Source organism: Catharus ustulatus, chromosome 30 (genome assembly GCF_009819885.2).
Source record: "Catharus ustulatus isolate bCatUst1 chromosome 30, bCatUst1.pri.v2, whole genome shotgun sequence".
Lineage (NCBI taxonomy): Eukaryota > Metazoa > Chordata > Aves > Passeriformes > Turdidae > Catharus > Catharus ustulatus.
Genome location: NC_046250.1, coordinates 2,292,134 through 2,316,727, shown reverse-complemented (window position 1 = coordinate 2,316,727; position 24,594 = coordinate 2,292,134). Strand labels below are relative to the sequence as shown.

Sequence of the window (24,594 nt, the reverse complement as noted above, 5' to 3'; positions counted from 1 at the left end):
AAATTGGATTTTTCCAAGGAAAAAGTGGGTTTTTTTTCCTAAAAGAATTGGGGTTTTAATATAAAAATTGGGATTTTTTTTGCTGTAAAAATTGGGGGTTTCTAGTAAAAAATTGAGGGTTTTGGTAAAATTTGGGGTTTTGATATGAAAATGGGGTTTTGATATAAAAAATGGGATTTTTTCCTAAAAAAATCTGGATTTTTTCCCTATAAAATTTGGTTTTTTCCCTATAAAATTTGCATTTTTTTTCCCTAGAAAATTGAAGTTTTTTCCTATAAAATTAGGACTTTTTCCTATAAAATTAAAATTATTTTTTTTACAAACTTGGGGTTTTTTCCTCTAAAACTTGGATTTTTTCTTTGAAAAATTTGGATTTTTTTTTTTCCCTATAAAATTGGGAATTTTCTCCATAAAATTGGTTTATTCCCTGTAAAATTTGGATTTTTTTCCCTATAAAATCAGATTTTTTCACCTATAAAATTTGGTTTTTTCCCTATAAAATTTGGATTTTTTTCCCTATAAAATTTGGATTTTTTTCCTGTAAAATCAGATTTTTTTTACCTATAAAATTTGGATTTTTCCCTATAAAATTTAGATTTTTTCCCCTATAAAATCCAATTTTTTTCCTAAAAAAATCCAGATTTTTTTCCCATAAAATTGTGTTTTTTTTCCCCTAAATTTATTTTTCCCCTCGGAACTGTGGGATTTGGGTTTTTCTCACTGGAATTGAAGATTTTTATTTTTATTTTTTTTTTTTTAATTTTTATTTTTATTTTTATTTTTATTTTTATTTTTATTTTTATTTTTGGTTTTATTTTTATTTTTATTTTTATGTTTTTATTTTTTTTATTTTTTTTATTTTTATGTTTTTATTTTTATTTTTATTTTTATTTTTATTTTTATTTTTATTTTTATTTATTTCCCCCAAAGCTGAAATCCACCCCGGACCTGCTGCGGGACCAGCGGGAATTGGGGGGAGGCCAAAACCCCACGGAGCTGATTTATGGGATCCTGAGAGAGGGGTGAGCCCAAAAAACCCCAAAACACCCCAAAAATATCCCAAAAAATGGGCCAAAAACACCACAAAAATATCCCAAAAAATGGTCCCAAAAATATAAAAAAAATCCCAAAAATAACCCAAAAAATCCCAAAAAATGTCACAAAAACACCACAAAAATATCCCAAAAATGGCCCCAAAATGGCCAAGAAATGGCCCCAAAATATAAAAAAAATCCCAAAAATATCCCCAAAAAATGTCACAAAAACACCCCAAAAATATCCCAAAAAATGGCCCCAAAAATATAAAAAAATCCCAAAATAACCCAAAAATACACCAAAAAATGTTACAAAAAGACCCCAAAAATGGCCCCAAAATGGCCCAAGAAATGGCCCCAAAATATCAAAAAAATCCCAAAAATATCCCAAAAAATCCCCAAAAAATGTCACAAAAATATCCCAAAAATGGCCCCAAAATGGCCCAAAAATACACCAAAAATGTCCCCAAAAAATCACTAAAATATACAAAAAATATCCTAAAAACACCCCAAAAATATCCCAAAAATGGCCCCAAAAATGGCCCAAGAAATGGCCCCAAAATATAAAAAAAAATCCCAAAAATATCCCAAAAAATGTCACAAAAATATCCCAAAAATGGCCCCAAAATGACACAAGAAATGACCCCAAAATATCAAAAAAATCCCAAAAATATCCCAAAAAATCCCCAAAAAATGTCACAAAAAGACCCCAAAAATGGCCCCAAAATGATCCAAGAAATGGCCCCAAAATATCAAAAAAATCCCAAAAATATCCCAAAAATATCCAAAAAATGTCACAAAAAGACCCCAAAAATGGCCCCAAAATAGCCCAAGAAATGGCCCCAAAATATCAAAAAAATCCCAAAAATATCCCAAAAAAAGTCACAAAAACACCCCAAAAATGGCCCCAAAATGGCCCAAAAAAATACCAAAAATACACCAAAAATGTCCCCAAAAAATCACTAAAATATACAAAAAACACCCCAAAACACATCCCAGAAACATCCAAAAATATCCCAAAAATATCCTGAAAATATCCTAAAAATGTCCTAAAAATGACCCATAAAATCCCAAAAAAATCCCAAAAATATCCCAAAAAATCCCAAAAATGTCACAAAAAGACCACAAAAATGGCCCCAAAATGGCCCAAGAAAATGGCCCCAAAATATCAAAAAAATCCCAAAAATATCCCAAAAAAAATCCCAAAAAATGTCACAAAAATATCCCAAAAATGGCCCCCAAAATGGCTCAAGAAATGGCCCCAAAATATCAAAAAAATCCCAAAAATATCCCAAAAAAATCCCAAAAAATGTCACAAAAAGACCCCAAAAATGGCCCCAAAATGGCCCAAGAAATGGCCCCAAAATATCAAAAAAATCCCAAAAATATCCCAAAATATCCCCAAAAAATGTCACAAAAAGACCCCAAAAATGGCCCCAAAATGGCCCAAGAAATGGCCCCAAAATATCAAAAAAATCCCAAAAAAATCCCAAAAAATCCCCAAAAAATGTCACAAAAATATCCCAAAAATGGCTCCAAAAATGGCCCAAGAAATGGCCCCAAAATATCAAAAAAATCCCAAAATATCCCAAAATATCCCAAAAAATGTCACAAAAAGACCCCAAAAATGGCCCCAAAATGACCCAAGAAATGGCCCCAAAAATATAAAAAAAATCCCAAAAATAACCCAAAAAATGTCACAAAAGCACCCCAAAAATGGCCCCAAAATGACCCAAGAAATGGCCCCAAAATATCAAAAAAATCCCAAAAATATCCCAAAAAAATGTCACAAAAACACCCCAAAAATGGCCCCAAAATGGCCCAAAAAATACCAAAAATACACCAAAAATGTCCCCAAAAAATCACTAAAATATACAAAAAACACCCCAAAACACATCCCAGAAACATCCAAAAAATATCCCAAAAATATCCTGAAAATATCCTAAAAATGTCCTAAAAATGACCCATAAAATACCAAAAAAATCCCAAAAATATCCCAAAAAATCCCAAAAAATGTCACAAAAAGACCCCAAAATGACCCCAAAATGACCCAAGAAAATGGCCCAAAATATCAAAAAATTCCAAAAAAATCCCAAAAATCCCAAAAAATGTCACAAAAAGACCCCAAAAAATGGCCCCAAAATGACCCCAGAAATGGCCCCAAAATATCAAAAAAATCCCAAAAATTTCCCAAAAAATCCCAAAAAATGTCACAAAAATATCCAAAAATGGCCCAAGAAATGGCCCCAAAATATCAAAAAATCCCAAAAATATCCCAAAAAAAAATCCCAAAAAATGTCACAAAAGACCCCAAAAATGGCCCCAAAATGGCCCAAAAAATACACCAAAAGTCCCCAAAAAATCACTAAAATATACAAAAAACACCCCAAAACACATCCCAGAAACATCCAAAAAATATCCCAAAAATATCCTGAAAATATCTAAAAATGTCCTAAAAATGACCATAAAATATCAAAAAAATCCCAAAAATATCCAAAAAATGTCACAAAAACATCCAAAAATGGCCCCAAAAATGACCCAAGAAATGGCCCCCAAAATATCAAAAAAATCCCAAAAATATCCCAAAAAAAATGTCACAAAAAGACCCCAAAAATGGCTCCAAAATGACCCAAGAAATGGCCCAAAATATAAAAAAATCCCAAAAATATCCAAAAATATCCCAAAAAAATGTCACAAAAAGACCCCAAAAATGGCCCCAAAATGGCCCAAGAAATGGCCCCAAAATATCAAAAAAATCCCAAAAATATCCCAAAAAATGTCACAAAAACACCCCAAAAATGGCCCAAAATGACCCAAGAAATGGCCCCAAAATATCAAAAAAATCCCAAAAATATCCCAAAATATCCCAAAAATGTCACAAAAAATATCCCAAAAATGGCCCCAAAATGGCCCAAGAAATGGCCCCAAAATATCAAAAAATCCCAAAAAAATCCCCAAAAATGTCACAAAAATATCCCAAAATGGCCCCAAAATGACCCAAGAAATGGCCCCCAAAATATCAAAAAAATCCCAAAAATATCCCAAAAAATGTCACAAAAATATCCCAAAAATGGCCCCAAAATGACACAAGAAATGGCCCCAAAATATCAAAAAAATCCCAAAAAAATCCCAAAAATATCCCAAAAAATGTCACAAAAAGACCCCAAAAATGGCCCCAAAATGACCCAAGAAATGGCCCAAAATATCAAAAAAAATCCCAAAAATATCCCAAAAAATGTCACAAAAAACACCCAAAAATGGCCCCAAAATGACCCAAAAATACACAAAAAAGTCCCCAAAAAATCACTAAAATATACAAAAAACACCCCAAAACACATCCCAGAAACATCCCAAAAATACCAAAAATATCCTGAAATTATCCTAAAAATGTCCTAAAAATGATCCCATAAAAATACCAAAAAAATCCCAAAAATATCCCAAAAAAATCCCCAAAAAGTGTCACAAAAATGACCCCAAAAATGACCCCAAAATGGCCCAAGAAATGGCCCAAAATATCAAAAAAATCCCAAAAATCCCAAAAAATGTCACAAAAAGACCCCAAAATGGCCCCAAAATGACCCAAGAAATGGCCCCAAAATATCAAAAAAATCCCAAAAATATCCCAAAAAATGTCCCAAAAGCATCACAAAAATATCCCATAAATATACCAAAAATATACCAAAAAAATCCCAAAAAATATCCTAAAAAAGTCCCAAAAATATCCCAAAAATGTCCCAAAAAACCCTCGAAAACACCACAAAAAATCCAAAAAAAAATCCAAAAAATCCCCAAAATACCCCAAAAAAAATCCCCAAAAATTTCCCAATTTTTGCCGGCCAAAAATCCCCAAAATTTCCCCCCAAAGATCCAAATTTCCCCAAAATTTCCCCTAAATCCAACCCGAAAATCCCCAATTTTGCCCCAAAATCTTCAAATTTCCCCACCAAATTTCCCCTAAATTCTCCCCAAAATTCCCAAATTTTCCCTCAAATTTCCCCAAAAAATCCAAATTTCACCCAAACTTTCCCCTAAAATTCCCAAATTTCACCCAAATTTGCCCCCAAAAATCCCAAATTTTCCCCAAATTTTCCTCAAAAAAAATCCCAAATTTTCCGCTAAATTCCCAAATTTCCCCCAAATTTTCCCCCCAAAATCCCAAATTTCCCCCTAAAATTTCCAAAATTTTCCCCTAAAATTCCCAAATTTTCCCCTAAATTCCCAAATTTTCCCTGTCAAATTTCCCCCAAATTTTCCTCAAAAAAATCCCAAATTTTCCCCAAAATTTCCCCTAAATGTTCCCAAAAATTCCCAATTTTCCCACAAATCTCCCCCCAAATTTCCCCTAAATTGTCCCCCCCAAAATTCCCAATTTCCCCCAAAATTTTCCTCAAAAAATCACCAATTTTCCCCCAAAATTCCTAAATTTTCTGTCAAATTTCCCCCAAATTTCCCTCAAAAAATCCCAAATTTCCCTAAATTCCCAATTTTCCCCCAAAATCCCCAAATCCAAAATCCCAAATCCCAAATCCTCGGATTTTGCCCCCGAACAGGAGCTCGGAGAGCGAAATTTCCCTGAAGAGGAAAATCGCGCGGATGCTGCGGGAACTGCGGGACACGGTCGGGATTGGGATTTGGGATTTGGGATTTGGGATTGGGATTTGGGGTTTGTGACTGGGATTGGGATTGGGATTGGGATTTGGGATTTGGGATTGGGATTTGGGTTTGGGATTTGGGGTTTGTGATTGGGATTTGGGATTGGGATTTGGGATCCCAAAACTTCGAGGGTTTGGGGTTTGGGATTTCGGATTTGGGATTGGGATTTGGGATTGGGGTTTGAGATTGGGATTTGGGATTTGGGATTGGGATTTGGGATTGGGGATTTGGGATTGGGGATTTGGGATTTGGGATTGGGATTGGGGTTGGGATTGAGATTGAGATTGGGATTGGGATTGGAGTTTGGGTTTTGGGATTTGGGATCCCAAAAATTCCAGGATTTGGGATTTGGGGTTTGGGATTTTGGGATTTGGGGTTTGGGATTTGGGATTTGAGGATTTGGGGTTTGGGGTTTGGGATTGGGATCCCAAAAATTCCAGGACTTGGGATTTAGCATTGGGATTTGGGGTTTGGGATTTGGGGTTTGGGAACTGGGATCCCAAAATCTCCAGGGTTTGGGATTTGGGGTTTGGGATTGGGATTTGGTGGGTGGGATTGGGATTTGGATTTGGATTGGGATTGGGATTGAGATTGGGATTGGAGTTTGGGGTTTGGGATTTGGGATCCCAAAAATTCCAGGATTTGGGATTTGGGGTTTGGGATTGGGATTTGGGAATTGGGGTTTGGGATTGGGATTGGGATTTGGGATTTTGGGATTGGGATTGGGATTGGGATTTGGGATTGGGGATTTGGGATTTGGGGTTTGGGATCCCAAAAATACGGGATTTGGGGTTTGAGAGTGGGATTTGGGATTTGGGGTTTGGGATTGGGGTTTGGGATTTGGGATTTAGGGTTTGGGGTTTGGGATTTGAGGATTTGGGGTTTGGGATTTGGGATCCCAAAAGTTCCAGGATTTGGGATTTGGGGTTGGATTTGGGATTTGGAATTTGGGATTTGGGGTTGAATTTTGGGTTTGGGATTTGGAGTTGGGATTTGGGGTTTGGGATCTCAAAAATTCCAGGATTTGGGATTTGGGGTTGGGATTTTGGGATTTGGGGTTTGGGGTTTGGGATTTGAGGATTTGGGGTTGGGGTTTGGGATTTGGGATTGGGATTTGGGGTTTGGGGTTTGGGAACTGGGATCCCAAAAATTCCAGGGTTTGGGATTTGGGATTTGGGGTTTGGGATTTGGATTTGGGATTGGGATTTGGGGTTGGGATTGGGATTGGGATTGGGATTTGGGATTGGGATTGGGATTTGGGGTTTGGGATCCCAAAAAATTCCAGGGTTTGGGGTTTGGGATTTGGGATTTGGGGTTTGGGTTTGGGGTTTGGGATTGGGATTGGGATTTGGGGTTGGGATTGGGATTTGGGGTTGGGGATTGGGATTTGGGATGGGTTGGGATTTGGGATGGGTTTGGGATCCCAAAAGTTCCAGGGTTTGGGGTTTGGGATTTCAGATTTGGAATTGGGGTTTGGGATTTGGGAGTGGGGTTTGGAGTTTGGGATTTTGGGTTTGGGATTTTGGGTTTGGGATTTGGGATCCCAAAAATTCCAGGGTTTGGGGTTTGGGATTTGGGATTTGGGGTTTGGGATTTGGGATCCCAAAAATTCCAGGGTTTGGGGTTTGGGATTTGGGGTTCGGGTTTGGGATTTGGGATTGGGATTTGGGATTTGGGATTTGGGATTTGGGGTTGGGATTGGGATTTGGATTTGGATTTGGGTTTGGGATTGGGATTTGGGGTTTGGGATTTGGGGTTTGGGATTTGGGGTTTGGGATGATTTGGGAGTTGATATTTGAGATGGATTTGGGATTTGGAGTTTGGGATTTGGGACGGATTTGGAATGAGTTTTGATTTGGGGTTTGGGATTTGGGGTTGGGTTTGGGGTTTGGGATTTGGGTTTGGGGTTGGGGTTTGGGATAAATTTGGGCTTTGGGGTTTGGGATTTGGGGTTTGGGATTTGGGGTTTGGGATCCCAAAAAATTCCAGGGTTTGGGGTTGGGATTTTGGGATTTGGGGTTTGGGATTTGGGATTTGAGGATTTGGGGTTTGGGGTTTGGGAACTGGGATCCCAAAATTTCCAGGGTTTGGGATTTGGGATTGGGATTTGGGGTTTGGGGTTTGGGATTGGGATCCCAAAAATTCCAGGACTTGGGATTTAGGATTTGGGATTGGGGTTTGGGATTTGGGATTGGATTGGGATTGGGATTTGGAGTTGGGATTTGGGGTTTGGGATCCCAAAAATTCCAGATTTGCGGTTTGGAGTTTAGGATTTGGGACGGATTTGGAATGAGTTTTTGATTTAGGGTTTGGGATTTGGGGTTTGGGATTTGGGTTTTGGGGTTTGGGATCCCAAAACTTCCAGGGTTTTCGGTTTAGGATTTGGGATTTGGGGTTTGGGATTTGGGATCCCAAAAAATTCCAGGATTTGGGATTTGGGGTTTGGGATTTTGGGATTTGAGGATTTGGGGTTTGGGGTTTGGGATTGGGATCCCAAAAATTCCAGGACTTGGGATTTAGGATTTGGGATTTGGGGTTTGGGATTTGGGATTTGGGATTGGATTGGGATTGGGATTTGGAGTTTGGGATTTGGGGTTTGGGATCCCAAAAATTCCAGGGTTTGGGTTTTGGGGTTTGGGATGGGTTTGGAATGAGTTTTTGATTTGGGACGGGTTTGGGTTTTGGGATTTGGGGTTTGGGGTTCAGGATCCCAAAAATTCCAGAATTTGGGTTTTGGGGTTTGAGGATTGGGATTTGGGATAAATTTGGGATTTGGGATTAGGGATGGATTTGGGATTTGGGGTTTGGGATGGGTTTGGAATGAGTTTTTGGTTTGGGACGGGTTTGGGTTTTGGGATTTCGGGGTTTGGGGATTGGGAATTGGGATTTGGGATTTGGGATTTGGGATTCGGGGTTTAGGATTTGGGATGGATTTGGGACTTTGGAGGGATTTGGAATTTTGGATTTGGGATGAGTTTGGGATGCATTTGGGTGGATTTGGGGTTCGGGATTTGGGGTTTGGGATTTGGGGCAGATTTGAGGTTTGGGAGGGATTTGGGATTTGTGATTTGGGGTGGATTTGGGGTGGATTTGGGATTTCAGGCTGCGCTGACGCCCCCATCCCAAATATCCCTGAATTTCCCAGAACTCGCTGGGGGCTCCGGACTCGTCCCAATCCCAAATCCTGGCCAAGAAATCCCAGGAGCTGCAGCGGAGCCAGGCCCAGTAAGGGGGGCCCTAAAAGGGTTTGGGGATCCTAAAAAGGGTTTGGGGGACCCTAAAAGGGTTTTGGGGTCACCTTAAAGGATTTGGGGAATCCCAAAAGGGTTTGGGGTCACCCCTAAAGGGTTTGGGGGATCCCAAAAGGGTTTGGGGTCACCCCTAAAGGGTTTGGGGATCCTAAAAAGGGTTTGGGGTCACCCTAAAGGGATTTGGGGAATCCCAAAAGGGTTTGGGGGATCCTAAAATGGTTTGGGGGATCCTAAAAAGGGTTTGGGGTCACCTTAAAAGGGTTTGAGGAATCCCAAAAGGGTTTGGGGACTCTAAAAAGAGTTTGGGGGACCCTAAAAGGGTTTGGGGTCACCTTGAAAAGGTTTAACCCTTTAATTTCCCCATTAACTCTTTAATTACCCCATTAATTTCCCCATTTCCCCATTAATTCCCCCATTAACCCTTTAATTGACCCCATAAAAACCTCATTAACCCTTTAATTCCCCATTAATCCTTTAATTCCCCATTAATTCCCCCATTAACCCTTTAATTCCCCATTAATTCCCCATTAACCCTTTAATTCCCCATTAACCCTTTAATTCCCCCTTTAATTCCCTCATTAACTCTTTAATTCCCCCATTAACCCTTTAAGTCCCCCTTTAATTCCCCTATTAACCCTTTAACTGACCCCATAAAAACCCAATTAACCCTTTAATTACCCATTAACCCTTTAGTTGACCCGTAAAAACCCCATTAACTCTTTAATTAACCCTTTAATTCCCCCATTACCCATTAATTGTCCCATTAACCCTTTAATTGACCCCGTTAAAAAACCATTAACCCATTGATTTCCTATTAACCCTTTAATTTCCCCATTAATTCCCCCATTAATTCCCCATAAACCCTTTAATTACCCCATTAACCTTTAATTAACCCCATTAACCTTTTAATTACCCCATTAACCTTTTAATTAACCCCATTAAGCTTTTAATTAACCCCATTAAGCTTTTAATTACCCCATTAATTCCCCCATTAACCCTTTAATTACCCTTTAACCCTTGAATTTTCCCATTAATTCTCCCATTAACCCTTTAATTAAGCCTTTAACCCTTTAATCACCCCATTAATCCCCCATTAACCCTTTAATTAACCCTTTAATTTCCCCATTAACCCTTTAATTACCCCTTTAATTCCCTCATTAACCCTTTAATTCACCGCATAAAAACCCAATTAACCCTTTAATTACCCATTAATCCTTTAATTTTCCCCAAAAAACCCCATTAACCCTTTAATTGACCCCATAAAACCCATTAACCCTTTAAGTCCCCCTTTAATTCCCCCATTAACCCTTTAATTGACCCCATAAAAAAATAATCCTTTAATTACCCAATTAACCCTTTAATTCCCCCATTAACCCTTTAATTATCCCCAAAAAATCCCCATTAACCCTTTAATTGACCCCATTAATTCCCCATTAACCCTTTAATTCCCCCATTAACCATTTGATTCCCCATTAATTCCCCCATTAACCCTTTAATTCCCTCTTTAATTCCCCCATTAACCCTTTAATTCACCCCATAAACCCTTTAATTACCCATTAACCCTTTAATTCCCCCAAAAAACCTCATTAACCCTTTAATTACCCACTAATCCTTTAATTATCCCAAAAAATCCCCATTAACCCTTTAATTGACCCCATTAATTCCCCCATTAACCCTTTAATTCCCCCTTTAATTCCGCCATTAACCCTTTAATTGACCCCATAAATCCCAATTAACCCTTTAATTACCCTTAATCCTTTAATTTTCCCCCAAAAAACCCCATTAACCCTTTAATTGCCCCATTAATTCCCCCATTAACCCTTTAATTACCCATTAAACCTTTAATTATCCCCAAAAGTCCCCATTAAACCCTTTAATTTACCCCAAAAATCCCCCATTAACCCTTTAATTACCCATTAATCCTTTAATTCCCCCCAAAAAACCCATTAACCCTTTAATTGACCTCATTAATTCCGCCATTAACCCTTTAATTGACCCCAAAACCCATTAACCCTTTAATTGACCCATTAATTCCCCCATTAACCCTTTAATTGACCCCAAAAACCCATTAACCCTTTAATTGACTCCATTAATTCCCATTAACCCTTTAATTGACCCCATTAGTTCCCCACTAACCCTTTAATTACCCCATTAATTCCCCTATCAACCCTTTAATTCCCCCATTAACCCTTTAATTGACCCCATAAAAACCCCATTAACCCTTTAATTACCCCTTAACCCTTTAATTTTCCCCATAAAAACCCCATTAACCCTTTTTTCCCCAGGCTGGCCGAGCTGCAGGCGGCCAAGGCCGAGCTGGAGGAGCGGCTGGGCCAGCTGGAACAGCGGCTGCTGGCCACGAGCCACGAGCCCAGGGGCGACCCCGACACGCAGGAGCCCTGCCAGGTACCCCAAAATCCTAAAAAAAGGGGGAAATCCCAAAAAAAACGGGGCAAAAATACAAAAAAAATGGACAAATCTGGGTTAAAAATGGGAAAAATCCCACAAAAAAAGGGAGGAAAAATGGAAAAATCCCAATAAAAATGGGACAAATCTGGGTTAAAAATGGGAAAAATCCCACAAAAAAGGGAGGAAAAATGGGAAAAATCCCAATAAAAATGGGACAAATCTGGGTTAAAAATGGGAAAAATCCCACAAAAAAAGGGAGGAAAAATGGAAAAATCCCATTAAAAATCTCAATAATCCCAACTTTTCCCATTTTCCCACTCCAAATATTCCCAATTTCTCAACTTTTCCCATATCCCAAATCCCCAAATCCCAAATCCCCAAATCCCAAATCCCAATTTCCCAATCCTCAGGATCTCTGGGACCAATGGACGTCGTTGGACTGCTGACCCCAAATCTCCAAATCCCAAATCCCCAACTCCCATTTTTCCAATTATCCTGATTTCCTGTTTTTTCCCATTTTCCAAACTTCTCCCATTTCCCAAATCCCATTTTACCAATTTCCCAAATCCCAAATTTCCCAAATCCCCAAATCCCAATTTCCCAAATCCCATATTCCCAGGATCTCCAGGAGTGCTGGGACCGCCTGGACTCAACCATGGAGTGATGGCCCCAAATCCCAAATTTTCCAATCCCCAAATCCCAAATCCCAAATCCCAATTTCCCAATCCCATATTCCCAGGATCTCCAGGACCAGCTGGACGTCATGTTGGGGTGACGACCCCAAATCCCAAATCCCAATTTCCCATTTCCCAGGATCTCCAGGAGTGCCGGGACCGCCTGGACTTGACCATGGAGTGATGACCCCAAATCCCAATTTCCCAATCCCCAAATCCCCAAATCCCCAAATCCCAAATCCCAAATCCCAATTTCCCAACTTTTCCCAATCCCCAGGATCTCCAGGATCAGCTGGACGTCGCGTTGGGGTTCTGACCCAAGTCCCCAAATCCCAAATCCCGCATTCCCAGGATCTCCAGGATCAACTGGACGTCACGTTGGGGTTCTGACTCCAAATCCCCAAATCCCAAATCCCCAAATCCCCCAATCCCCAAATCTCAATTTCCCAATCCCCAGGATCTCCGGGATCTGCTGGATGTTGTGTTGGGGTTCTGACCCCAAATCCCCAAACCCCAAATCCCAAATCCCGTATTCCCAGGATCTCCAGGATCTCCGGGACCAGCTGGACATCACGTTGGGGTGATGACCCCAAATCCCCAAATCCCAAATCCCAAATCCCGTATTCCCAGGATCTCCGGGATCTCTGGGATCAGCTGGTGGCCTTGTTGGGATGATGACCCCAAATCCCAGATCCCAAATCCCAAATCCCCAAATCCCAAATCCCATATTTCCATAATCCCATATCCCCAGGATCTCCAGGACCAGCTGGACTCCGCGGTGTCGGCGCGGCGCCGCCTGGAGCGGGAGCTGGCGGCCGTCAGGGGAGCTGACCCCAAATCCCCAAATCCCAAATCCCAAATCCCAAATCCCAAATCCCAAATCCCAAATTTCCCATATCCCCAGGATCTCCAGGACCAGCTGGACGTCTCGGTGGCCACGCGGCGCCGCCTGGAGCGGGAGCTGGCGGCCGTCAGGGGAGCTCTCCAGGCCGAGGCGGCCGCGCACGATTCCGACCTGGAGCGGCGGGCGGAGCTGGAGAGGGAACGGGGGGAGCTGGAGAGGAGCAACAGGTGGGGATTTGGGATTTGGGGATTTTTTGGGATTGGGATTTTGGGGATTTTTGGGGTTTGGGGATTTTGGGATTTGGGATTTGGGATTTTGAGATTTTGGGGATTTGGGGGATTTTGGGGATTTGGGGATTTGGGATTTTGGGGATTTGGGATTCGGAGGATTTGGGATTTTGGGGATTTTGGGAATTTGGGGATTTGGGATTTTGGGATTTGGGGATTTTGGGGATTTGGGGATTTTGGGGATTTTGGGGATTTGGGATTTTGGGGATTTTGGGGATTTTGGGGATGATGGGGTTTTTGGGAATGATGGGAATTGTTGGAATTGGGGATTTTGGGAATATGGGATTGTGGGATTTTGGGATTGTGGGGATTTTGGGATTTTTGGGGATTTTGGGGATTTTTGGGATGATGGGGATTGTGGGGATTTTGGGATTGTGGGGATTTTGGGATTTTGGGATTTGGGATTGGGATTTGGGGATTTTGGGGATTTTGGGAGTGATGGGGATTTGGAATTTTGGGAATTTTGGGATTATGGAAATCATGGGGATTTTGAGAATTTGGGGATTTGGAATTTTGGGATTTTGGGAGTGATGGGGATTTTGGGGATTTTGGGGATTTTGGGGATTTGGGGTTTTGGGGGATTTGGGATTTTGGGAATTGTTGGATTTTGGGAGTGATGGGGATTTTTGGGATTTTGGGAATTTTGGGGATTTTTGGGATGATGGCATTTTGGAGATGATGGGAATTTGGGATTTTGGGAGTGATGGGAATTTTTGTGTTTTGGGAATTTGGGGATTTTGGGATTTTGGGGATTTGGGATTTTGGGGATTTTGAGGATTTTGGGGATTTTGGGATTTTGAGGATTTTGGGGATTTGGATTTGGGGGATTTGGGGATGATGGGATTTTGGGAATTGTTGGATTTTGGGAATTTTGGGGATTTTGGGATGATGGCATTTTGGAGATGATGAGAATTTGGGATTTTGGGGGTTTTAGGATTTTGGGTAATTTGGGATTTGGGAATTTTGTATTTGGGATTTGGGGGATTTTGGGGTTTGGGGATTTTGGGGGTTTGGGGATTTTGGGAATTGGGAATTTTGGGATTTGGGAATGATGGGAATTGTTGGAATTTGGGGATTTGGGGGATTTTGAAATTTTTGGATTTTTGGGGATTTGGGATTTTTGGATTTTGAGGTTTGGGGATTTTGGGATTTGTGGGATTTGGGGATTTGAGAATTCGGGGGATTTTGGGGATTTTGGGAATGATGGGAATGAGGTTGCGAATTAGGATTGGGAATTTTGGGATTGGGAATTCTGGAATGGAGAAACAGGGTTGGGAATTCTGGATTGGGATGGGAAAAGGGACAGAGAAAATTGGAGGAAAAAAACCTCTGGAATGGGGAGAAAAAATGGGGAAAATCCCTTTGGAATTGGGAAAAAATGGGAAAAAATGGGAAAAATTTGTGTGGAATTTTCTTGGACTCAACACTGAAATTTTGGGAAATTTGGGGGAAATATTGTGGAATTTGTGGAATTTTGTTGATTGGAATTTGTTGGGAATTTTTGTGGATCATTTGGTTTTGGGATTTTTTTGGAATGATTTTTTTGAATTTTTGTGGAATCATTTGGAATGGATTTGGTGGATTTTTGAATTTTTGTGGAATCATTGTGGAATTTTGGGATTTTTTGGTGGAATTTTTGGGATTTTTTTGAATTTTGGAATCATTGTGGAATTTTGGGGATTTTTTGGTGGAATTTTTTGGAATTTTGTGGAATTTGTGAATTTTGGGGATTTTTTTGGTGGAATTTTTTGGGATTTTTGTGGAATCATTGTGGAATTTTGGGGATTTTTTTGGTGGAATTTTTTGGGATTTTTGTGGAATTTTGTGAATTTGGGATTTTTGATTTTTTTTGGAATTTTTTGGGATTTTTGTGAATTATTGTGGAATTTTGGGGATTTTTTGGTGGAATTTTTTGGGATTTTTGTGGAATTATTGTGGGAATTTGGGAATTTTTGTTTAATTTTTTTTGGAATTTTTTTTGGATTTTTGTGAAATCATTGTGGAATTTGGGGATTTTTGGTTTTTTGGAATTTTTTGGATTTTGTGAATTTTTGTGGAATTTTTGGGAATTTTGGAATTTTTGTTTAATTTTTTTTTTTTTTGGGATTTTGTGAAATCATTGTGGAATTTGGGGATTTTGGTGGAATTTTTTGGGAATTTTTTTGGAATTTTTGTGAATCATTTGGAATTTTTGGAATTTTGTTTAATTTTTTTAATTTTTTGGAATTTTGTGAATATTGTGGAATTTGGGAATTTTTGGTTAATTTTTTGGAATTTTTTTTGGAATTTTGTGGAATCATGTGGAATTTTGGGAATTTTTGTTAATTTTTTTGGAATTTTTTTGGAATTTTTGTGGAATATTGTGGAATTTTGGGAATTTTGTTTAATTTTTTTGGAATTTTTTTGGAATATTGGAATCATTGTGGAATTTTGGGATTTGGTGGAATTTTTGGAATTTTTGTGGAATTATTGTGGAATTTGGAATTTTTTGTGGAATTTTTGGAATTTTGTGGAACGTTGTGGAATTTTGGGGAATTTTTTGGTGGAATTTTTTGGAATTTTTGTGGAATATTGTGGAATTTTGGGATTTTTTGGTGGAATTTTTTGGAATTTTTGTGGAATTATTGTGGAATTTGGGGATTTTTTGGTGGAATTTTTGGATTTTTTGAATTTTGGAATTTTTGTGGAATTTTTTTGGAATTTTATGGGAATTTTGTAATTTTTTTTGGAATTTTTTGGAATTTTTGTGGAATCATGTGAATTTGTGGATTTTTGGTGGAATTTTTGGAATTTTTGTGGAATTATTGTGGAATTTTGGGAATTTTTGTTTGAATTTTTGGGAATTTTTTTGGAATTTTGTGGAATTATTGTGGAATTTTGGGAATTTTTGTTGAATTTTTGGAATTTTTTTTGGAATTTTTGTGGAATTATTGTGGAATTTTGGAATTTTGTTTAATTTTTTTGGAATTTTTTTGGAATTTTTGTGGAATATTGTGGAATTTTGGGATTTTTTGGTGGAATTTTTGGAATTTTTTGGAATTGTGCAATTTTTAGGGAATTTTTTGGAATTTTGGAATTTTGTTAATTTTTTTTGGAATTTTTTTGGAATATTTGTGGAATCATGTGGAATTTTGGGAATTTTTGTTGAATTTTTGGGATTTTTTTTGGAATTTTTGTGGAATTATTGTGGAATTTTGGGAATTTTGTTTAATTTTTTTTGGAATTTTTTTTGGGATTTGTGGAATTATTGTGGAATTTGGGATGGAATTTTTTGTGGAATTTTTTGGATTTTTGTGGAATTATTGTGGAATTTGGGATTTTTGTGGAATTTTTTGGGATTTTTGTGGAATTATTGTGGAATTTGGGAATTTTTTTGGGGAATTTTTTGGGATTTTTTTGGGATTTTTGTGGAATTATTGTGGAATTTTGGGGATTTTTTGGTGGAATTTTTGGGATTTTTGTGAATCATTGTGGAATTTGTGGGGATTTTGTGGTGGAATTTTTTGGGATTTTTTGGAATTTTGTGCAATTTTTTGGGAATTTTTTGGAAATTTATGGAATTTTTGTTTAATTTTTTTGGAATTTTTTGGGATTTTTGTGGAATTATTGTGGAATTTTGGGGAATTTTTGGTGGAATTTTATTGAATTTTTTTTGGAATTTTTGTGGAATTATTGTGGAATTTTGGAATTTTTGTTTAATTTTTTGGATTTTTTTTGGAATTTTTGTGGAATTATTGTGGAATTTTGGGGATTTTTTGGTGGAATTTTTTGGATTTTTATGGAATTTTTTTTGAAATTTTATGGAATTTTTGTTTAATTTTTTTTGGAATTTTTTGTGGAATTTTTGTGGAATCATTGTGGAATTTTGGGGATTTTTTGGTGGAATTTTTTGGGATTTTTGTGGAATTATTGTGGAATTTTGGGGATTTTTTTGGTGGAATTTTTTGGGTTTTGTGGAATCATTGTGGAATTTTGGGAATTTTTGTTTAATTTTTTTTGGAATTTTTTTTGGAATTTTGTGAATCATTGTGGAATTTTGGAATTTTGTTTAATTTTTTGGGAATTTTTTTGGAATTTTGTGAATCATTGTGGAATTTTGGGAATTTTTGTTTAATTTTTTTGGAAGTTTTTTTGGAATTTTTTTGGAATTTTTGTGGAATCATTGTGGAATTTTGGGAATTTTTGTTGAATTTTTTTGGATTTTTTTTGGCATTTTGTGGAATTATTGTGGAATTTTGGGAATTTTTTGTTGATTTTTGCGATTTTTTTTTGAAATTTGTGCAATTTATGAATTTTTTTGGAAATTTTGGGAATTTTTTGTTGATTCCTCCCAGGAAAAATCCAGGCTGGAGCAGGAAGGGGAAAATTGGGAATTCAAGTTCGGAATTTGCGGCGGGAGCTGGAGGAGAGCGCGGAGGAGTCGCAGCAGTGAAGGAAATGTTCCAGAAAACAAAGAGGAGCTGAGGAATTCCCAAGCAGGAGTGAGTCTGGAATCAACATTAATTGGATTTTGGAAATTAAAAATTGGGGAATTTTGGGTTTAATTAAAAAAAAATTGGGATTTTTTTGGGGTTTAATTAAAAAAAATTGGGATTTTTTTTGGGTTAATTAAAAAAAAATTGGGATTTTTTTGGGGTTTAAATTTAAAAAATGGGAATTTTTTGGGGGTTTTAAAATAAAAAATGGGAATTTTTTTGGGTTTTTAAATATAAAAAATAGATTTTTTTGTTTTATATTTTAAAAAAAATGGGAATTTTTTTAGGTTTTATATTTTAAAAATTCGGAATTTTTTAGGTTTTATATTTTAAAAAATGGGAATTTTTGGGGGGTTTTAAATAAAAAAATTGGAATTTTCTGGGTTTAAAAATATTGGAATTTTCTGGGTTTAAAATATGGGAATTTTTGGGTTTAAATTAAAAAAAATTGGGATTTTTTTGGGGGTTTAATAAAAAAAAAATGGGATTTTTTGGGGGTTTTAAATATAAAAAATGGGATTTTTTTTGGTTTTATATTTTTAAAAAATGGGAATTTTTGGGGAGTTTTAAATTTAAAAATGGGATTTTTTTTAGGTTTTATATTTTAAAAAACTGGGAATTTTTGGAGGTTTTAAATTTTTAAATTGGAATTTTCTGGGTTTAAAAATATGGGAATTTGTGGGGGTTAAATTAAAAAAAATTGGGAATTTTTTTGGGGTTTAAATATAAAAAATGGGAATTTTTTTTGATTTTATATTTTAAAAAAATGGGAATTTTTGGAGGTTTTAAATATAAAAATGGGAATTTTTTTTAATTTTATATTTAAAAAACTGGGAATTTTGGAGGTTTTAAATTTTAAAAATTGGGAGTTTTTTTAGGTTTTAAATTTTTAAATTGGGAATTTTTGGGGGTTTTAAATAAAAAAAATTGGAATTTTCTGGGTTAAAAAAAATTGGATTTTCTGGGTTTAAAAATATGGGAATTTTTGGGGTTAAATTAAAAAAAAAATTGGGATTTTTTTGGGTTTTAAATTTTAAAAATGGGAATTTTTTTGGTTTTGTATTTTAAAAAAATGGGAATTTTTGGGGGGTTTTAAATATAAAAAATGGGAATTTTTTTTGTTTTATATTTTAAAAATTCAGAATTTTTTTAGGTTTTATATTTTAAAAATTGGGGTTTTAATTTAAAAAATTGGAATTTTCTGGGTTTAAAAAATATGGGAATTTTTGGGGTTAAATTAAAAAAAAATTGGGAATTTTTTTGGGTTTTAAATATAAAAAATGGGAATTTTTTTGATTTTATATTTAAAAAAATGGGAATTTTGGAGGTTTTAAATATAAAAAATGGGAATTTTTTTAATTTATATTTTAAAAAACTGGGAATTTTTGGAGGTTTTAAATTTTAAAAATTGGGAATTTTTTTTAGGTTTTAAATTTTAAAATGGGAATTTTTGGGGGGGTTTTAAATTTAAAAAATGGGAATTTTTTTAGGTTTTATATTTTTAAAAATTGGAATTTTGGGGGGTTTAAATTTTAAAAATTGGATTTTTTTTAGGTTTTAAATTTTTTAAATTGGGAATTGTGTGGGGTTTTAAATTAAAAAATTGGAATTTTCTGGGTTAAAAAATATTGGAATTTTCGGGGTTTAAAAATATGGGAATTTTTGGGGTTAAATTAAAAAAATAATTGGGAATTTTTTGGGGGTTTAAATTTAAAAATGGGAATTTTTTTGATTTTATATTTTAAAAAAATGGGAATTTGGGGGTTTTTAAATTTAAAAAATGGGATTTTTTTAGGTATTATATTTTTAAAAATAGTAATTTTTTGGGATTTTAAATTTAAAAAATGGGAATTTTTTTTGGTTTTATATTTTAAAAAATGGGAATTTTTGGGGGTTTTAAATTTTAAAAATTGGATTTTTTTGGTTTTGTATTTTAAAAAAATGGGAATTTTTTAGGTTTTATATTTTAAAATTGGGGTTTTAAATTAAAAAATTGGAATTTTCTGGGTTAAAAAAATATTGGAATTTTCTGGGTTTAAAAATATGGGAATTTTGGGGTTAAATTAAAAAAAAAATTGGGAATTTTTTGGGGTTTAATTAAAAAAATGGGAATTTTTGGGGGGTTTTAAATTTAAAAAATGGGATTTTTTTTTTATTTTATATTTTAAAAAAATGGGAATTTTTGGGGGATTTTAAATATAAAAAATGGGAATTTTTTTAGGTTTTTATTTAAAAAAATGGGAATTTTTGGGTTTAAATATAAAAAATGGAATTTTTGGGGGTTTAATTAAAAAAATTGGGAATTTTTTTGGGGGGTTTAATTAAAAAAAAAGGGATTTTTTTGGGGTTAAATTTAAAAAAATTGGGATTTTTTTGGGGTTTAATTAAAAAAAAATTGGGATTTTTTGGGGTTTAATTAAAAAAAAATTGGGATTTTTTTGGGTTTTAAATATAAAAAATGGGAATTTTTTGGGGGGTTTAAATTTAAAAAATGGGATTTTTTTGGTTTTATATTTTAAAAACTCGGAATTTTTTTAGGTTTTATATTTTAAAAATTGGGGTTTTAATTAAAAAATTGGAATTTTCTGGGTTAAAAAAAAAATGGAATTTTCTGGGTTTAAAAATATGGGAATTTTTGGGGTTAAATTAAAAAAAAATTGGGAATTTTTTGGGCTTTAAATATAAAAAATGGGAATTTTTTTTTGTTTTATATTAAAAAAAATGGGAATTTTTGGGGATTTTAATTTTAAAAAATGGGAATTTTTTGGGTTTTAAATATAAAAAATGGGATTTTTTGGGGGTTTAAATTTAAAAAATGGGAATTTTTTTGGTTTATGTTTTTAAAAAATGGGAATTTTTGGGGGTTTTTAAAAAAAAAAACATGGGAATTGTGTGGGGTTTAAAATTTAAAAAATGGGAATTTTTTTGGTTTTGTATTTTAAAAAAATGGGAATTTTTGGGGGTTTTAAATTTTAAAAATTGGAATTTGGGGGTTTTAATTAAAAAAAATGGGAATTTGTGTGGGTTTTAAATTAAAAAATTGGAATTTTCTGGGTTAAAAAATATGGGAATTTTGGGGTTTAATTAAAAAAAATTGGGATTTTTTTGGGGGTTCAATTAAAAAAAAAGGGAATTTTTGGGGTTAAATTTAAAAAAAAATGGGAATTTTTTGGGGTTTTAAATTTAAAAAATGGGATTTTTTTTAGGTTTTATATTTTAAAAAATGGGAATTTTTTTTGATTTTATATTTAAAAAAAATGGGAATTTTTTGGGGTTTTAAATTTTAAAATGGGAATTTTTTGGTTTATATTTTTAAAAAAATGGGAATTTTTGGGGATTTTAAATTTAAAAAAATGGGATTTTGTTTTTAATTTTATATTTAAAAATTGGAATTTTAGGGGTTTTAAATTAAAAAAAAACCATGGGAATTTGTGTGGGGTTTTAAATTTAAAAATTTGAATTTCTAGGGTTAAAAAAAATTGGAATTTTCTGGGTTTAAAATATGGGAATTTTTGGGGTTAAATTTTAAAAAATTGGGAATTTTTTGGGGGTTTAATTAAAAAAATTGGGATTTTTTTGGGTTTTAAATATAAAAATGGGAATTTTTTTGCTTTTATATTTTTAAAAAATGGGAATTTTTTTAGGTTTTATATTTAAAAAAATGGGAATTTTTTTTGTTTTATATTTTAAAAAAATGGGAATTTTTTTGGGTTTTGTATTTTAAAAAAATGGGATTTTTTTTTGGATTTTAAATATAAAAATGGGATTTTTTTTGTTTTATATTTTAAAAAAATGGGAATTTTGGGGGTTTTAAATTTTAAAAATTGGGAATTTTTGGGGGGTTTTAAATTTTAAAAATAGGGATTTTCTTGGGTTTTAAATTTAAAAAATTGGGAATTTGTGTGGGGTTTTAAATTAAAAAATTGGAATTTTTGGGTTTAAAAATATGGGAATTTTTGGGGTTAAATTAAAAAAAATTGGGAATTGTTTTGGGTTTTAAATTTTAAAAATGGGAATTTTTTGGTTTTAAATATAAAAAATGGGATTTTTTTGGTTTTATATTTTAAAAAAAATTGGAATTTTGGGGGGTTTTAAATTAAAAAATGGGAATTTTTTTAGGTTTTGTATTTTAAAATTGGGAATTTGTGTAGGGTTTTAAATTTAAAAATTGGAATTTTTTGGGTTAAAAAAAAGTGGAATTTTCTGGGTTTAAAAATATGGGAATTTTTGAGGTTAAATAAAAAAAATTGGGATTTTTTTGGGGGTTTAATTTAAAAAAATGGGAATTTTTTGGTTTTATATTTTAAAAAATGGGAATTTTTGGGGGTTTTAAATTTTAAAAAATTGGGAATTTTTGGGTTTTTAAATTTTAAAAATTGGAATTTGTGTGGGGTTTTAAATTTAAAAATTGGATTTTTCTGGGTTAAAAAAATTGGAATTTTCTGGGTTTAAAAATATGGGAATTTTTGGGGTTAAATTAAAAAAAATTGGAATTTTTTGGGTTTTAATTTTAAAAATGGGAATTTTTTGGTTTTATATTTTAAAAAAAATGGGATTTTTTGGGGGGTTTTAAATTTTAAAAATTGGAATTTTGGGGGTTTTAAATAAAAAAAAAACTTGGGAATTTGTGTGGGGTTTTAATTTAAAAATTGGAATTTTCTGAGTTAAAAAATATGGGAATTTTTGGGGTTAAATTAAAAAAAATTGGGAATTTTTTTGGGAGTTTAATTAAAAAAAATTGGGGATTTTTTTGGGGTTTAATTAAAAAAATTGGATTTTTTGGGGGGTTTTAAATATAAAAAATGGGAATTTTTTGTTTATATTTTAAAAATTCGGATTTTTTTAGGTTTTATATTTAAAAATTGGGTTTTAAATTAAAAAATTGGAATTTGGGTTAAAAAAAAATTGGAATTTTCTGGGTTTAAAAATATGGGAATTTTTGGGGTTAAATTAAAAAAAAATGGGAATTTTTTGGGTTTTAAATATAAAAATTGGGATTTTTTTGGGGTTTAATTAAAAAAAAAATTGGGAATTTTTTTGGGTTTTAAATTTAAAAAATGGGAATTTTGGAGGTTTTAAATATAAAAAAATGGGAATTTTTTTGGTTTTATATTTAAAAAATGGGAATTTTTGGGGGGTTTTAAATTTTAAAAATTGGGAATTTTTTTGGGTTTTAAATTTAAAAATTGGGAAATTTTTTAGGTTTATATTTTTAAAATTGGAATTTTGGGGGTTTTAAATAAAAAAAAAACTTGGGAATTTGTGTGGGTTTTAAATAAAAAAATTGGAATTTCTGGGTAAAAAAAAGTGAATTTTCTAGGTTTAAAAATATGGGAATTTTTGGGGGTAAATTAAAAAAATTGGGATTTTTTTGGGGGGTTAATTTAAAAAAATTGGGAATTTTTTTGGGGTTTTAAATTTAAAAATTCGGAATTTTTTTTAGGTTTTGTATTTTTTAAAAATGGGAATTTTTGGGGGTTTTAAATTTAAAAATTGGGAATTTTTTTAGGTTTTAAATTTTAAAAATTGGGAATTGTGTAGGTTTTAAATAAAAAAAATTGGAATTTTCTGGGTTAAAAAATATTGGAATTTTCTGGGTATAAAAATATGGGAATTTTTGGGGTTAAATTAAAAAAAATTGGGATTTTTGGGGGGTTTAATTAAAAAAAATTGGGATTTTTTTGGGGGTTTAATTAAAAAAAAATTGGGATTTTTTTGGGGGTTTAATTAAAAAAAAATTGGGAATTTTTTTGGGTTTAAATATAAAAAATGGGAATTTTTTTGGGTTTAAATTTAAAAAATAAGAATTTTTTTGGGGATTTTAAATATAAAAAATGGAATTTTTTTGGTTTTTATTTAAAAAATGGGAATTTTTTGGGTTTTAAATATAAAAAATGGGAATTTTTTTGGGGTTTAATTAAAAAAAATGGGATTTTTTTGGGGTTAAATAAAAAAAAAATTGGGATTTTTTGGGGGTTTAATTAAAAAAAAAATTGGGATTTTTTTTGGGTTTTAAATATAAAAAATGGGATTTTTTTGGGGTTTTAAATATAAAAAATGGGATTTTTTTTAGGTTTTAAATATAAAAAATGGGATTTTTTTTGGGGGTTTTAAATTTAAAAAATGGGAATTTTTTTGGTTTATATTTTTAAAAAATGGGAATTTTGGGGATTTTAAATATACAAAATGGGAATTTTTGGTTTTATTTTAAAAAATGGGATTTTTTTTTGTTTTATATTTAAAAAAAACGGGAATTTTTTGGGTTTAAATATAAAAAATGGGAATTTTTTTGGTTTTATATTTTAAAAAATGGGAATTTTTGGGGGTTTTAAATTTTAAAAATGGGATTTTTTTTAGGTTTATATTTTTTAAAAATGGGAATTTTTTTGGTTTTATATTTTTAAAAATGGGAATTTTTTTGGTTTATATTTTTTAAAAATGGGAATTTTTTTAGGTTTTATATTTTAAAAAAATGGGAATTTGTGTGGGGTTTTAAATTAAAAAATTGGAATTTTCTGGGTTTAAAAAATATTGGAATTTCTGGGTTTAAAATATGGGAATTTTTGGGGTTAAATTAAAAAAAAATTGGGATTTTTTGGGGGTTTAAATTTAAAAAATGGGATTTTTTTAGGTTTTATATTTAAAAAAAATGGAATTTTGGGGGTTTTAAATTTTAAAAATGGGATTTTTTTGGGTTTTAAATTTAAAAATAAGAATTTTTGGGATTTTAAATATAAAAAATGGGAATTTTTTTGGTTTTATATTTTAAAATTCGGAATTTTTTTAGGTTTTATATTTTAAAAAATGGGAATTTTGGGATTTTAAAATTTTAAAAATGGGAATTTTTTTTGATTTTATATTTAAAAAAAATGGGAATTTGGGGGTTTTGAATTTTAAAAATTGGGAATATTTTTAGGTTTTATATTTTAAAAATTGGGAATTTGTGTGGGGTTTTAAATTTAAAAAA

General features: G+C 33.2%; 1 protein-coding gene across 1 annotated transcript in view; it reads left to right on the top strand.

Moving 5' to 3' along the window:
- CGN (cingulin) overlaps positions 1–24,594 on the top strand; it is a 66,938-nt gene that overhangs the window by 22,297 nt on the left and 20,047 nt on the right. Inside the window, exons 4-9 of the mRNA XM_033082596.1 lie at positions 931–1,022; positions 5,585–5,651; positions 8,833–8,912; positions 11,224–11,344; positions 12,773–13,089; positions 17,483–17,633. Coding sequence (XP_032938487.1) covers positions 931–1,022; positions 5,585–5,651; positions 8,833–8,912; positions 11,224–11,344; positions 12,773–13,089; positions 17,483–17,633 — 828 coding nt within the window. The remainder of the gene's footprint in view (positions 1–930; positions 1,023–5,584; positions 5,652–8,832; positions 8,913–11,223; positions 11,345–12,772; positions 13,090–17,482; positions 17,634–24,594) is intronic.